The sequence below is a fragment of the Bombus fervidus genome, chromosome 3 (assembly GCF_041682495.2).
Source record: "Bombus fervidus isolate BK054 chromosome 3, iyBomFerv1, whole genome shotgun sequence".
Lineage (NCBI taxonomy): Eukaryota > Metazoa > Arthropoda > Insecta > Hymenoptera > Apidae > Bombus > Bombus fervidus.
Window position 1 is genome coordinate 19,605,333 of NC_091519.1, and position 15,070 is coordinate 19,620,402.

Here is a 15,070-nt window from a genome sequence, read left to right on the forward strand (position 1 = left end):
TATTTATGCAGATATTAATTATCATATATGTACAGTATAAAAACAATTACTGACATCTATGATGGAAGAATATCCACCTATTAATGTACGTTTGGCAGTAAATAGAGTCGATTTAAATATAATAAAAAATGAAGACATACAACCTCGAATATATACACCAGGAGAAGAGATTTCTAGTCAGCCTGACTTTTTAAGGTAAATACTTTAAATTTTATTAATGTAAAAAGGAAAGAAAAAGATTCATTTGCCATATTAATTTTGTTAGAGGGCATGGGACATACGTGGATGAAGAAAATACATTACGCGCATCTGTAGCTGGCGTTTTAGAAAAAGTAAATAAACTTATTTCGATAAGACCTTTGAAAGCACGTTATCAGGGTGAAATAGGAGATGTAGTTGTTGGTCGTATAACCGAGGTACAACAGAAGCGATGGAAAGTTGACACAAATTCCAAACTTGATTCTGTATTATTACTGTCTAGTGTTAATTTACCTGGTGGTGAACTGGTACGATATAATAATATAATTTCTCATATAGTTTATGTATGTTAAATTGTTTATAAGTTTCAAGGCAATGCTGTCTTGTATATAATTTTTAGAGGAGAAGATCTGCAGAAGATGAACAAACTATGAGAAGGTATCTCCAGGAAGGAGATTTAATTTGTGCAGAAGTACAAAGTACTTTTGTAGATGGTTCACTCTCATTGCACACTAGGGTCTTAAAGTATGGTAAATTGTCTCAGGGTATAATGTTGAAAGTATCACCAGCTCTTATAAAAAGAAAGAAAACCCATTTTCATAATTTGGCAAATGGTGCAAGTCTAATTTTAGGAAATAATGGTTATATATGGATTGGAGCTAGTAAGAAAGATACCGATAGATCAGAAGGTGGTTTCACGCAGGATTTGTCGAGGATTCCTCAAGCGAACCGCGAAGTTTGTGCACGATTACGTAATTGTATTTTAATCTTAGCACAATGTAATATCCAACTTACAGATACATCTGTTACATACGCTTATGAAGAATCTATGAAATATAAAGTAAATGAATTGCTGGAACCAGAGGTGGTAATTGATGTGTCGCTACTAACTCATCAAAGACTAATACAACAATAATATTTTGTTCCAATCTTGTACAGATAAGTACATAGACAAATGAAAAAAATGTATACTTTATCGTAAATTTTTTATGTAAAATAAAGCAATAAGAAAATTTAAAAGGTTAAACTTTATTTATTTTATTTCCTTATATCAAATTATGTAGTATTAGGCACTATTAAATGATATTTGATGTTGATAATGCTATATTATTAGTACACAAATAGTAATGCAAATATATAAAAAAAAACACTGTAATGTAATTAAAATGAAGTGCATGTATTACACATATATTACAACAGTTTTATAACTTACTGCAACCCTAAAGAGACTTGAAAAATAATATATAATGTAATCGCACATTGCTAATGCGGTTATTGATTAAACAAATAACATAGACGCAAGAAGTCACATCAAAGGAACATGGATGCATGTTTTACTGCATTTGATAAAGATGCAGATGGATATTTGTCGATTACAGAATTTGAATTCATTTGTCGTGCATTATTTCGTAATGATCGTGGGAAAATTTATAACGTCGATGAAAATCAATTGAAGGAAATGTATTCTATATTTGACTTGAACGGAGATGGAAAAATTGACAGAGAAGAATTTGAGGTATTTATATATTATATTGTTGAAATGATTATCAAGTCATTTAGTTTATGATCTTAGATATGCTGGAATCGATGGATTAAGACATGCACTCGTCCAAAGAGCGCCTTTTTAATTGTGGATGTACAAAACGATTTCATAACAGGTTCTCTAAATATTAAGCAATGTGCTGCCCAGCATGATGGTTCAGAAGTAATTGAACCAATTAATCGTTTATTAGAGATTGTACAATTTGATGCAGTGTTTTATTCTCTTGATTGGCACCCTATGGATCACGTATCTTTTATTGATAATTTACATCTAAGGTAATTAATCTAGATCGATTTTGATTTTAAGTTAATAGATTTATGTTTCTAACGTAATTTATAAATTGAATATTTTATCTTTTTTACAGAGATGTTGACCCTAGTAGCGGAGTCTCAAAAGAAGCAGCACAAGTTTATGATACTATAACATTCAGAGGTCCGCCATTGTTAAAGCAACGACTTTGGCCGCGACATTGCATTCAAGACTCTTGGGGTGCTGAACTTCATAAAGATCTGAAAATTGTAGACAATGCAATTAAGATATACAAAGGAACGAATCCAGAAGTAGACTCATATTCCGTTTTTTGGGATAATAAAAAAATGATGGAAACAAGTCTATCTTCGCAATTACAAGAAAAGGGCGCGACAGATATATATATCTGCGGATTAGCCTATGATGTCTGCGTCGGGGCTACTGCAGTAGATGCACTTACAAACGGTTATCGGACTATTCTCATCGATGACTGTAGTCGAGGAGTAGACCTTGTTGACATTGAAAAAACTAAAGCTACTGTTATAGCTGATAATGGCGTAATTGTAAATTCAAGTCAAGTGAAAGCAATGGTCGAAGGAAAAGATCGTCGACCAGAACTTGGATATAAATTAGCTTTAGAAATTAAACGAAAATTAAATTTTGTAGATGATGATAATCAATAATTTTATTTTCTTATGTAAATTGTAAATTAGTATGAAAGCTTGCGAAACGAATATTAGATAAATTAATGCTATATTTTATATCAGAGATTTTGCTTCTTTGAGAATCGTATTTATCTATAAAATGCTTGAGAATAAATTATTTTCTGCATTAAATATCAATGTTACGTTTTTTCTCTTACAAACTACATACTTCTATCTAATTTTACCAAAATAATTGTCCGGTATACACATTAAAGTTAAAAGATTCGAAACTGTCAATTCATAATTATAAAGCCACATTTGACGGCCTTTGCGCGAAACATACGAAATGTGAGGTTATGTTTGAAGGAATTATGTATATTGTGTGAATAGTCATTATATTGCGTATACAAACGTTTGAAGGACTTGGTATAAACATGTTTTATCATGTAAGTTGTTTTAATATAAAATATAAAATACATATAAAAATACTCGGGGATATAACTTAAAAATCATAAAAACTGAATAAATATTAATTTAAAAATGTTTGTTAAAATAAAATATTGTGCGAATAATTTATTTTGATTACTCATTTTTACAGATATCGTTAGAACATGAAATTTTATTACACCCTAGATACTTTGGACCTCAATTATTAGATACAGTGAAACAAAAATTGTATACTGAAGTAGAAGGCACCTGTACAGGAAAGTAAGTTTAAAACTATGATTAGTTAACCTAACCTAACTTCTTAACCTACAACTACGGGCATAGCCCGTTATAAATATTTGTTATAAACAATAGTTATAAATATTTGTGGAATATTTGATAAGTAATTGCAACCTGATGCAATAATTGTGGTAGATGCAAGTACTACAAAAAGTTTATTTATACAAAAATCGGTAATACAAAATTAATAATCTGCAATAGTGTGATACAATTCGAAACATTCTGGTAGATGTAAGGGAACTTTGCACTTCTTACACTCCCACGTTGTTTCTCTACGTTTTTTATTTTTTCGGCAAGCTCTACAAGGTTTTGACGGTCTTAATTTTGATGCTGTTGGGTCAATATGTTTTGGAAAATGAGCCCAATGCTTCGCATGCAGTTTCTCTGGCATATCTCCGAAAGATAATTGTCCTCGTTCTCTATAATTCTTCAATAGTGATTCGGCTATGTACTGCACAAGTCGTGCGAATTGCTCGAAGGCTGCTCGAGCTTGTTTACGTTTTCGGCCCAAAATTGTCGAACGTAAATCGTAGGTTAAGGGGTTAAAGTAGTATACATATATTTATTCTAAGTAATTATGTATAATAATTCTTGGTATTTCAGATATGGTTTCGTAGTTGCTGTAACAACGATAGATAACATTGGCGCAGGGATCATACAGCCAGGACAAGGTTTTGTTGTGTATCCTGTTAAATACAAGGCCATTGTATTTAGGCCATTTAAAGGAGAAGTATTAGATGCTATAGTGACACAAGTAAACAAGGTAAACATTAAGTGCAGTTTTAAATTTCTATGAAAGTATAATTTAAAAGATTATATATTCTCTATGTTTTTGTTAGGTTGGAATGTTTGCTGAAATAGGGCCACTTTCATGTTTTATATCGCACCATGTGAGATTATTTTTATGTATCTTATAATCCTGGTTGTATTTTGCAAATAACTAAATCTTTTTGCAGTCAATCCCAGCAGATATGCAGTTTTGTCCAAATATCAATCCACCATGCTACAAATCTAAAGAAGAGGTAGGTATTTACAAGATGTATACAATAAAAAAGTATAACTTAAAAATTGTATTCATAAATTCCAGGATGTAATTATTCAACCAGATGATGAAATAAGATTAAAAATTGTGGGCACAAGAGTCGATGCAACAGGAATTGTTAGTATTTATAACATATAATACTTCGTCTTAATATCTTTTATTGTATGTTAAAATGCTAATGTTATATATATTTTAGTTTGCTATTGGAACATTGATGGATGATTATCTGGGTAAATATTTATTTTATCAGCCTATTGATTTCTTACAATATTATTCATTTCCATAACACATGTTTTCTTTTCTTTTATAGGACTTGTGTGTAATTGAATGCAATCAATACATAGATTATTTTAATGTAAGTTTTGTATATAAATTAAAATAATATTTTATTATAAAATGATAACTTTTACATACGATATAAAGTAAGGAATATAATTTATTATACTCTACCTTTTAAATTCTATATTGTTTAAATACATGTGTCACTAAACATACATCTACTTGATCATGAATAAATATCTTATTTATTATGAATTTGAGATTGTAAAATAATACATCACAACAGTATCAAAAACTGTATTTAAAACAAAACACATCTTTTTCTTTGTTAACGATCACTTATAACAACAATGCGATAAAATACTAATGCATAATATTGAAGTAAAATTATATATATTCATCATATAAATTATATCACATATAAAATTCTGTCACTCGCGTATATACATATAGCTTTAATGATATTAATCAATATAATTTAATCAACTCGTAAGCTTTTTTCGATTATATTATTTTAATTTATTCGAAAGTATTAAAAAGGAACATTTTTTAATATGACTATTAACTATAATTATATAAATTTGAATAATATATTAATTATGTAATTTCATAATTTATTTCTTTTACATGCTGTAATAATTTAAAAAATTGTAATAACTGTTTTATTTTATTCGAAGCAGTTTAGTATATCTTTTTAAACAAAATTGAGTAAAACGTGTATCTAAACCTGATAAAGCAACAAATAATGCAAGTTTTGCGTCAATGGGTGACTTCAATTTTTCTGTTACATTTTGATCAGGCATCGTTTTATCGACGACGTGCTTAAATACCTTCCCATCATTGTTAACATAAAAAGTTGAAAAACCATCATACCACCTGTTGGTAAAAATATAAATGATATAAATATAGATAAATATAAATTTAAACAGGATTATAAAAGACAATTATAGAAGAATTACAAAAATGACTTACGCTGGTGTACTCTCTGTCTGATCTTTTGAATCAAAGATTTTAATTTTCCAAAATGTAAGAAATACACGTGTACCAGAAATACCTACTATACGCCAACGAACTTTAATACTGTTATCCTCAGGATGCATAGTCATTTTTAAAACCTCGAACTTAACAAAAGCATACTTTAAATGGCCTATTACTTTTAAAAGCGCTACTTGCTTAAAATAATGCTGGATACCACTGTGAAACATTTTTAAATATATGTATTATTTGTTTTGAGAACATTAATAATAAAAATATTTTACATTATGCACTTACACACTTGTTGTTCCTCTAATATTGTTGACAAAAACTAAATCCTGTGTATAGATTCCATAATTCAATTGTTTAACAAATAGAAGCGGCAACTGAAAGAAATAGATATTAATATTTATAAAATTTCATCAAGTTTTATGTAATTCAGAACAATTTCTTTGCACAAAAAAAAAAAAAAACATACATCCTTACGAAGAATATCAAACACATTTTGTAAATTTGATTCAATTGGATTACGATCCTCAGAAGCTTGCATCTCATTTGCGCTACGCACATTAGGAGCGGTTTCTGTATAAAGCATTCCATCCTTTTGACAGTTAAGTAAGACATTATCCGATATCCTCTTAGTCATTACCATCTTTGTATATGGTAAATAAAAACTTTTATTTCTTAAATTCAAGAACGATTTTTCCCATTGTGTATTGTTCTTTAATAATGTCATGTCTAAATCTAAATTGATAACACTTTTCATTTGAGTATTCATTTGTTTTTCTTTGTGTAATTTAATAATTCGCTGTTTAGTCCAATTATATTTCTTGTTCTTATAACTCTCAATATTAGCATTAAAAACAACTGGTTCATTTTGGCTTAACGAATGAACTGTTGAATTCAAATGTTTTTCTCTGTCATTTATTATTGAGCTTCCTTGCGTATCTAAAAACTATAATTAAGAGTCAGTTATTGAATATCTATCTTTTATCAAAATTTTGCTTTTAAAAATATTTGAATAAAAATTATAGTAAAATTATAAATTAAGTAACACACAAAAGAGAGATATACGGAAATAAACAACCACTTAATAATATATAGTTTTTGTCACTTACAAGCTGTTACAGTTTTTAGTAAGAAGAACATAAATTTCCATACTGTGTTAGTATATATTAACAAAATTCAATACAATGTCTATTCATTTTAACAATTCTATCAATTAATATTTTCCAAAATCTCAAAAATTTATGTAATACTAACATATAGAAACAATAGAAAAAAGACGAAAAATATTAAATGACCTAATCATTAATAATGCCTTTGTGAGAACGATAAAACATCAATAAATTATTATGATAAAATGATTATTACATAAGTATATTGAGGTTAACTTACTCTACGCAATAGTACGAGTTTTTGAAACGGAGGTCTTATATGATGACAATTAAAAATGTCATATAGATATAAACGATTTACAATTATTGTACGAAAATTATTAGTATAATTACCACTTACTTCGTCCAAAAACAAAGAGGGTTTAATATTATTTAATAACTGATAGTTGATATCAGTTACTTGTTTTCGTACATTAACAAAAGATGTAAATTTATTTGAAATAGGACGTAAATAAAATGACATTTTTCTGGATCTTTTGTTTCACTGATTTGTATACAATGTTGCTTAATTACACATATAATATAATATAAAATAGAATTGTCGACATGACCTTAGTATCATGTTATAGACAGTCTCCGGCAAATTCACACATGTTACAATTTCCAAGCAATTTTAATAGATGTTTGAAGTTTGAAAGATGGCGCTTGTGTTTAGTGGCAAATTTAAATTTTAATTGAAATTTTAGTATAGCACGTTTAGACATATCTTAAGTAAAAAGTAAGTTATAAAATCATATGACAATTTTTTGTTTATTTATGTACATTTATTAACATGAAGCTGCATCGATGACATATTGCGCTATGATATATGAGGTTAAAAAATAGTGGTAATGGTACAATTACAACATTAATTGAATGCAATTTTTTTCATTTTAAAGAAGAGTTAACATATTGCACTCAAATTATTTTCCAACATAACATTGAAAAATATATCGTTGATAAAAATGTAAGATATTAAAATAAATAATTTCGATATGTTGCATTTAAATGTACAAAAATACATTCGTGCGTGTTAGACATTCGCAGAATGCTAATTTATCGAACGTTCAAAACTATAAAAGGTTCATTAGAAATATTTTGTTACAATCTATAACGTTATTTTATCATATAAAGAACAGTAACAAAATCTTTACATCATATATTATTTGCTTGAAAGATATTTGTAAATATAAAATTTATATCGATAATTCAACATTACATGATGTTTTATGCGCGTTATTAGAAGGCAGCGTTACTAATTAAAGGGTAGATTAAATGTTACATAAAAAACACTATATCGCTTCATAGGCAACATCAACACCAATTCTAGTTACAGAACCATTGAGAAATTCTTCAAGTTCATCGCGTTCTCTGTTTTCATCTCTTGAACGATGTAGCGAACGTTTTTTTTTCTTTTCTGCTTTATCTATTTTTTCTTTATCTTTTTCTTTATCCTTAGACTTCTTCTTTTTCTTCTTCTCTCTGTCTTCCGTCTAGAAGCATTTTATTTTGCAATTAATATTATTAAGCAGCGCGAAATTACGCTAAAGGTGTTTTATATCTGACACGTACCTTTTCTTTATGTTTTTTCTTTTCTTTTAACACAGGGCTCCCACCATCGGAGCTCATATGACGTACGCTGGTATTGTCGAGCAACTCTAAATGCACATTAGAACTTGTTACACTAACATCTAAACTTTTGTCACTCAGCTCCAATCTATCTTTTCTGGTGCTATTACTGCTTACATCTTCACCACCCTCCGGGCTTTGTCTCCATTTGGAATCACGTCGAAGCCAACTATCAAATGCATCCGAGTTAATCTCTTGTTGTTCATTTATGTCATAATTGTTCGATATTTGTAATTCTTGGTCTATAGATGAAATAGAATCACGTTTCGTAATTTGTCGCAGTTTTTCCGGATTTATTTCTGCATGCGATAAAGTTTCACGCTTGTGTTTTTGTTTGCTTAATGGATTTTCAGCTAATTTAGGTTGAATAGGAGGCGTTGCTTCGTCAGCTGATGATAAATCATCTTCATATCCGGCAACCAAGGGATTTGCAGTTTCAGTATCACTGTCAAGAATATAGAAAATTATAAAATACAAAAATTAAAAATAAATAATATATTACGAGTTCATTTTTACTTATATATTCTTAGTATACCTTTCAGAATCCAGTTCCTCATGCTGTACCTTTTGTGGTGAAACTTGACTACTATCTTCTAAAAATGATCGATCTAATAATCCATCATCTGGTACAAAATCTTCGACACTAGTTAAGGGTACACTTGTATTTGGGCTATTAATATGCGTTCCTTTATCTATTTCATCTTCCTTTTTATTACCAAATATTTTTGACATAAGTGATTGCGGTTTGCTAATTGAATCTCGTCTGTCAGAATTTTCACTTAATAGTTCAGCCATTTTAGAATCTGCTTTTGAAATATTTTGTGTACTAGATAATACAGATGTAATCTGTGAATTTTTAATAGGAACTGCTTGAATTTCAGACGTGTTTGTAAAATTTTCCTTCTTTGGTATTGATTTAAAGTCTATATTTTTCACTGGAATAGGAGTTCCACCTCCGATTGGGCCAGGCATAGATATTGATCTTTTAACTTCAGCATTTACATTTATATTGCCATTGGAAGATATATTATGATTGCTCAAAGAAGATGTAACATTAGGGACTAGAATACTGGCAGAGACAGAATCAGCAAGAGCTCTTCTTCTGTTAACAAGATTATCCAAAAATTTGTTATAATTGGCATCGTCACTATCTTGAAAGAGATCAAGTTCTTGTATTGTCAAACGTGTCTCCTCCTCATTAGTTTCAAGCTGTTTCAATAATGTTTCTCTTTGCAGTTGAAGAAAAGGAAGATTAAAGAATTTGTGCAGAAGTTTTAATCCAAAGCCATTTCTCATAGATGATTCTGCGTACCTGACCTGTAGAAGTAAAATAAAGTAGAATAATATGTTATAAACATGCTTTTCAACCAGTCATTTATAGCTAATAAGAACAATAAATTTACTTGCGCTGTTCTTTCATGTAACGAATCAATAAAGTATGTTACATGATCTGACGTAACAGTTCTGTGATGTGACATATCACAATGATTCCCTAAAACAATTACTGGAATATGGTTAGGAATTTTTGGAAGTTCTCTTTGTACATAATCAAATGTCCAAGATTTTGTAATATCCATCATAATAATGACACCATTGGTCCCTTTATAAACATCAAGAAATTCTGCATCTAATGCGGGCTCCTCAATAATATTTTCAGACTGTGAATTGTCCATTTTTAAACCTTCTAACTTTTTTCTACGTCGTCCTTTATCTACAACATCCCAAACTTCAACTTTAACGATATCATCAGTAGCTTTATAATTCCATTGAATACTGGTTACTTGTATTTCCTCCGTTGGTATATATTCCTCTATAAATTTTTGGCCTTGAAGTCTATGAAATAGACAAGTCTTTCCTACATTTCTGTCACCCTTTATAATAATTTTCACTAAAAATAAAATTCCTTTCATTTAAAGCATTTTGTCCTTTCTTCAAAATCAGTTCATTACACACTTACTATTATATTGTACACCTTTAGCAAATTTTCTCTGTAAAGTTGTTGGCATAGATTGATGAGCTGGTCTAGGAGATATATTACCAACTCCATCTGACTTTCCAGCTAGTCTTTTAAATGCAGAGAACATTGTATATTTCTTCTTAACTACACTAATGATAGTTCAGATAAGGATTTTTCCTTATTCTTATAACAGATATCTAAAAAATTATATATATCTATATACACATAGATTATAGATTTTTATATTGACTTAACAGAGGATATAACACGTATTTAGATAAGCACAAGCTTGAATTATATACGTATTATTTATACAAAATAAATTAAATAATAAAACATAAGCTGCCTTAACTTAAAGAAAATATTAAATGGAACAATAGTCTAAATATTACACAATATATAAAAATATCCCATAATTGAATTATATTTGAAATCCATGGAATCAAAAGTATTGTATAAATAGTGAATTTAAACAATAAAAGTATAAAAAGAATATTTATTTAATGAATTGACATTATCTGATGTTTACTACAGTCATGATACATTACAGTTATTATAGGGAAGTAAACATGTTATTTTAAATGCTTTTGGAATAAATTTGCAAGTGAAAATAGTTGCTTACCACATGTTATATCGAATTTTCCATGGAAAATAAAAATTTTTTCGTAATAGTTAACAGATCTAATAAAACTTGGGCAGCTGTCACTTAGCAGCTGTACGTATTTTTTTTTTGTCGTAATGTTGGCAATTAATCACTTATTTTATTATATTCGTAGCATTGTTAAATACTATAAGGAGTATCAAGGAAAACACTATTAAAATAAATACTTAAGAATCGTTATTATAATTTGCATATCTTTCTATATTACGTAAATATCTGTAGTAGTATTGTAAAGTTGGTATTAATGGAAGCGGTGCTTTTCAAAACTTGATTATTACATCTTAAATATACGAGTAGAATATAATCTTTCCTTAGGATTAAATGTTAATTTCATCTTCTTAAATACTAAAATTATTTATTGTAAATTGTATATTGTTAATATATTATATACAATTATAAATTATCGACATAAAAAATGTTATGATTCACTGAAGTCTTCTATAGTGGCTTGATAAAGAAGTGGTTTCAAATTTTCTACTATCACACTATGTTGTGCTCCATGTGTTATTGTTAATATCAAACTAGCCTTTCTTAACGTTTTGATAGCTTGTTTTAACTTTTTCAAATATACCTCAAGTTTTCCTATTGATAAATAAAGTATTCCAGTTGACGGATGAATTTCTCCATAGTATGTTCTGAAATATGAAAATAAGTTACATTCTATTTATTAATTTAATATACTCAAAAAGATGCTCTTCTTACAAATAGCCATTAATAAGTTCTTTAGCATAGGATTCAGCTTCTTCCCAATGTTGCAAATTTATAGAGGAGTCAAAAGCAGTTTGTAAAGTTTGTACATACTGCACATTGAGAGGATGTAAAATACCATCTTGTCTTGAGAGACACGTTTTGCTTACGTCCAGATCTATACTCTTTTATAAGGAATTTATTACATCTTATATTAAATCAATCGACTATTATTATTTACAAAAAGGATACAGGCAATATTCTTCATATTTTCTAGATGGTATGCAGTAAACTCAGATATTTCATCAAAAATTTCTTTAAAATTTTCTGGGAATTTTGTATTACACTTTTCACATAAATCAGCATTCGGGGCACAAGGATATGTACAAAGTTTGTTTGGACATGCTGCTGCTTCTGCCATTGGTTCTGGTTTTTCACATTTTTCACAGTCACACCAAAAATAATACGAACTTTGTAGTTCTGCACGTCTATCTCTCGTTGTTTTAATTACATCGATGTATGGTATCCTTATCTATACATGTTTAGTCATAACTACATTATACTTTAAACCGTTGTCTGTTGTAAAAAAAAAAAAAAAAAAAAAAAAATTGTATTACAATGTTATAGAAGCAAAGAAGGTTACAAAACTTGCCTGAGACAAATCTAAAGAAGGAAGATCTTCTATTGCTTTAACAGTTATGGTAGTTCCCTCAAAGGTTGCTACAGCATTAGGTTTGCAACTATGATCCAGAATAGAAGGTCCCAAATAAATACCAACACCAATATTCATATCCAAATTAAATATACTAAAAGAATTAATAGTAATTCTGCCATAAATACCCAATAATTCTGCAGTACTTGGCATAGGCATATCTTCAAGAAATTTATGTAAAACATTGCATAAGCATACAAAATGTTCCATTTTTTTCTCATCCTTTTTTATCTCAGAACAATCTAATAAGATAGTATTTTAGATATCAATTGAGTAGAAATATATAAATATTAATTTGTTTTCTTATATAACATAAAGGCTTACGAGACATTAAGTCCTTAAATTTCCTATAACTAGTTTCATTATAATATCCTCTTTCTTCATCTCCTCCTTGATTTAATTTTATAATTATACGTGCCATTAGTCTTGCAACATTTGATATACCCCATGGTGAAAATTTTTTTAATCTTGCACATTCTTTACTATGCATGGGCCAAGACATTTGTTGACAAGATTGATTACAATAATAAACATACTGACAGGCAGAACATCTAAAGAGTTTTCCACTAAAAGTGACAAGATTTAAATAATTTCTACTTATATTATAACACTGCAAATCAGCAAACTAATTATTAATTTGCATTAGAAATAAAAATATTATGTAAATTGAACCTTTTAAAGCAATAATCACACCGGACATTTTTATATTTTGAACAAAGTACATAAGCAAATGGTTTGGCGGTAAGAATAGTGGTGCCTTTTTTAATAAAGTTGTCACTTTTGCTCATTTTTAAAAAAGTTATTTTTATTAATAACGTTTAAATTAAGACGAGGTATAACCATAGACGAGGTACAGATCAGACCTATCATCTTATAGAACTTGATGTTCCATGATCTGAAATACCGATCGTGTAAAAAATCAGATTTTATTACGTCCTTTATGATTTAAGGTCCATTTATACATAAGATAGATCGAGCATGGAGCGACCATAGGATGAGCCTGTAGCGAGTTGATAAAAATATTAATTAATTTGTTTTAAACAAAACAATATAAATATCATAGATCTGTCACGATGTGGTCTACAATTGCAATCAGCTGCAATCTGCAACGAGCCCGTGCATTTGTATACATGGTTATTGTTATCACCGAAGGCGACAACGCAGGCCGCGTTCTATAGCTAGCGACCGATTTATAGAGCCATATAAAGCACACCTCGATTACGATGTAATATATATTACACCATTGACTACGGATAGGATAGACATGGCATTAAATGGAACTTCGTATCTCAGGTTATGAAATACCGACCTGCAAAAAAAAAAAAAAAAAAAAAACAGAGTTTCTTGCGCTCTTTGCGATCTTCTAAGGCGAACATAGAAATTATCGTAGACAATTCGTCAGTGATTATATCACCGACAAGTTATAGAATTATAAAATAGATGACGTTGGCCTACCGACGTTTTGCTATTTTACCGACATAATTACTAAGAACATTCATATCTATCGCTGCTTCGTCTTTGACGCCTGAGGTATGCGAACAAGAGTCCTGTTGTCACCCTTGTTGTTGGAGACACAAGATCGCGCTGCGTAACGAATCCTAACAAATAGATCGAGGCGCGTTACTGTGGACAAATCGACCAACATTGTCCGGTCGGTAAGAGCCTTACCCAACCGTGGAAGTGTCCACATCTGTATATACGACCATGTACTAGATATGTTGACGTCACAAAGATGGCGGTCAAGAAACTACTAGTTTCTAATGCGCTCAAATATCAGGAAAGTTTTAATTTAATTATTTCGATAAATAAGGGAATATATAATGAGTATAACATAATGAAAATATGAGTTAAGGTCTATAAAGTACTAAGTGCTTCTAATAGACCAAATGTTTGTTTTCAGTAATTTTTTAATCAAAAAAACCTGCAACAACTGGATATCGTGGTACCGACAGTATTTTGCGAATATCTCGGAAACCAAGGCCCTAGCGGAGGTTATATGTATAGAAAAAAAGTTGTTCAGAATCACACTCTCTACAACATACTTAAAAATTATTGAAATCGGTGAGGAAGGTATGATTCCGAACAACTATCCTTGTCCATGGCTAATTTGTTCTTCTATTTTTATCGCTCTTGTAAATGAACGTGCATGCGAAACACGTACATCATGTCAAAAATATTATTCGCAGCCCATCAAGTACTGAAATTACTATTAAAATGAAATTCAGGTTTTATTACAACAAAACATTATGACGAAAAAAGTAAATTTAATGTTAAGTCTAAAAAGCTATTGTGTATAGAGTTATTTGTCTATCTCGGATCGACGAATATGAACTTCACCGTAGAATCGTACAATGAAACAGGTTCATATAGAGTGGAACTACATAAATAGTTTCTTGTAAATGCTAGCGTAGAGCCAAACAGGGCAAATCACTAACTTCATAGGTTCTTGCATATGCTAAGATGAAATACCTTTCGGCACTTGGCTGTATGGTGCAGTACTAGTTCGAGAACGAGAACAATCAGCGTGAGCACTTTTATTCTCTTTCTGGCTACGTAGACCCACTAAAATTATTAAATACGGACGTTTCTTTATTTTTTCCTTGAATTTTCA

At 29.6% G+C, this 15,070-nt stretch overlaps 5 protein-coding genes across 6 annotated transcripts; 2 read left to right on the forward strand and 3 right to left on the reverse strand.

The window, feature by feature from the left end:
- The first annotated feature begins 58 nt into the window (after positions 1–58).
- Positions 59–2,832, forward strand: Naam (Nicotinamide amidase). The gene is made up of 6 exons (XM_072023123.1): positions 59–195; positions 266–506; positions 599–1,063; positions 1,505–1,714; positions 1,772–2,016; positions 2,106–2,832. Exons 1-6 carry the CDS (start codon positions 59–61, stop codon positions 2,671–2,673), a joined length of 1,866 nt encoding a protein of 621 aa, XP_071879224.1. The 3' UTR covers positions 2,674–2,832.
- Positions 2,833–2,974: 142 nt separating this feature from the next.
- On the forward strand, positions 2,975–4,792 carry Rpb7 (DNA-directed RNA polymerase II subunit RPB7). Its single transcript, XM_072023116.1, has 8 exons — positions 2,975–3,080; positions 3,233–3,342; positions 3,964–4,123; positions 4,200–4,250; positions 4,317–4,382; positions 4,448–4,519; positions 4,599–4,632; positions 4,713–4,792. The coding sequence occupies exons 1-8, from the start codon at positions 3,069–3,071 to the stop codon at positions 4,727–4,729; spliced, it is 522 nt and encodes a 173-aa protein (XP_071879217.1). The 5' UTR covers positions 2,975–3,068; the 3' UTR covers positions 4,730–4,792.
- A 482-nt stretch (positions 4,793–5,274) lies between these two features.
- LOC139998507 (uncharacterized) lies at positions 5,275–7,435 on the reverse strand. The gene is made up of 5 exons (XM_072023113.1): positions 7,175–7,435; positions 6,135–6,611; positions 5,954–6,042; positions 5,654–5,875; positions 5,275–5,557 (listed from the first exon to the last, which is right to left on the reverse strand). Exons 1-5 carry the CDS (start codon positions 7,295–7,297, stop codon positions 5,344–5,346), a joined length of 1,125 nt encoding a protein of 374 aa, XP_071879214.1. The 5' UTR covers positions 7,298–7,435; the 3' UTR covers positions 5,275–5,343.
- A 130-nt stretch (positions 7,436–7,565) lies between these two features.
- LOC139998501 (rab-like protein 6) lies at positions 7,566–11,244 on the reverse strand. Of its 2 annotated transcripts, XM_072023101.1 has the most exons (6): positions 11,022–11,244; positions 10,400–10,596; positions 9,846–10,330; positions 8,978–9,759; positions 8,386–8,887; positions 7,566–8,306 (listed from the first exon to the last, which is right to left on the reverse strand). In XM_072023101.1, the coding sequence occupies exons 2-6, from the start codon at positions 10,524–10,526 to the stop codon at positions 8,106–8,108; spliced, it is 2,097 nt and encodes a 698-aa protein (XP_071879202.1). In that variant the 5' UTR covers positions 10,527–10,596; positions 11,022–11,244; the 3' UTR covers positions 7,566–8,105. The 2 variants fall into 2 exon arrangements, with proteins under 2 accessions (XP_071879202.1, XP_071879203.1); XM_072023102.1 differs by lacking the exons at positions 10,400–10,596; positions 11,022–11,244 and having other exon boundaries at positions 9,846–10,153; positions 10,224–10,330.
- A 151-nt stretch (positions 11,245–11,395) lies between these two features.
- Positions 11,396–13,768, reverse strand: Smyd3 (SET and MYND domain containing, class 3). Its single transcript, XM_072023108.1, has 6 exons — positions 13,132–13,768; positions 12,784–13,025; positions 12,400–12,701; positions 12,000–12,279; positions 11,763–11,925; positions 11,396–11,695 (listed from the first exon to the last, which is right to left on the reverse strand). The coding sequence occupies exons 1-6, from the start codon at positions 13,245–13,247 to the stop codon at positions 11,479–11,481; spliced, it is 1,320 nt and encodes a 439-aa protein (XP_071879209.1). The 5' UTR covers positions 13,248–13,768; the 3' UTR covers positions 11,396–11,478.
- Positions 13,769–15,070: the final 1,302 nt, after the last annotated feature.

Coding starts and splice junctions, on each gene's coding strand:
- Naam (XM_072023123.1), top strand. CDS start 59: ATGATGGAAGAATATCCACCTATTAATGTACGTTTGGCAGTAAATAGA. Junction 507..598: donor ATTTACCTGGTGGTGAACTG/GTACGATATAAT, acceptor TATAATTTTTAG/AGGAGAAGATCTGCAGAAGA. Junction 2,017..2,105: donor ATTGATAATTTACATCTAAG/GTAATTAATCTA, acceptor TCTTTTTTACAG/AGATGTTGACCCTAGTAGCG.
- Rpb7 (XM_072023116.1), top strand. Junction 4,124..4,199: donor TAGTGACACAAGTAAACAAG/GTAAACATTAAG, acceptor TGTTTTTGTTAG/GTTGGAATGTTTGCTGAAAT. Junction 4,251..4,316: donor CATGTTTTATATCGCACCAT/GTGAGATTATTT, acceptor ATCTTTTTGCAG/TCAATCCCAGCAGATATGCA.
- LOC139998507 (XM_072023113.1), bottom strand. CDS start 7,297: ATGTCATTTTATTTACGTCCTATTTCAAATAAATTTACATCTTTTGTT. Junction 6,612..7,174: donor CCTCTTTGTTTTTGGACGAA/GTAAGTGGTAAT, acceptor TCTTAATTATAG/TTTTTAGATACGCAAGGAAG. Junction 5,558..5,653: donor CAGACAGAGAGTACACCAGC/GTAAGTCATTTT, acceptor TTTTACCAACAG/GTGGTATGATGGTTTTTCAA.
- LOC139998501 (XM_072023101.1), bottom strand. CDS start 10,526: ATGTTCTCTGCATTTAAAAGACTAGCTGGAAAGTCAGATGGAGTTGGT. Junction 10,331..10,399: donor TAAAGGTGTACAATATAATA/GTAAGTGTGTAA, acceptor TTTTATTTTTAG/TGAAAATTATTATAAAGGGT. Junction 8,307..8,385: donor AGAAAAAACATAAAGAAAAG/GTACGTGTCAGA, acceptor AAATGCTTCTAG/ACGGAAGACAGAGAGAAGAA.
- Smyd3 (XM_072023108.1), bottom strand. CDS start 13,247: ATGAGCAAAAGTGACAACTTTATTAAAAAAGGCACCACTATTCTTACC. Junction 12,280..12,399: donor CTTCTTTAGATTTGTCTCAG/GCAAGTTTTGTA, acceptor AAACATGTATAG/ATAAGGATACCATACATCGA. Junction 11,926..11,999: donor AAATATGAAGAATATTGCCT/GTATCCTTTTTG, acceptor AAAAGAGTATAG/ATCTGGACGTAAGCAAAACG.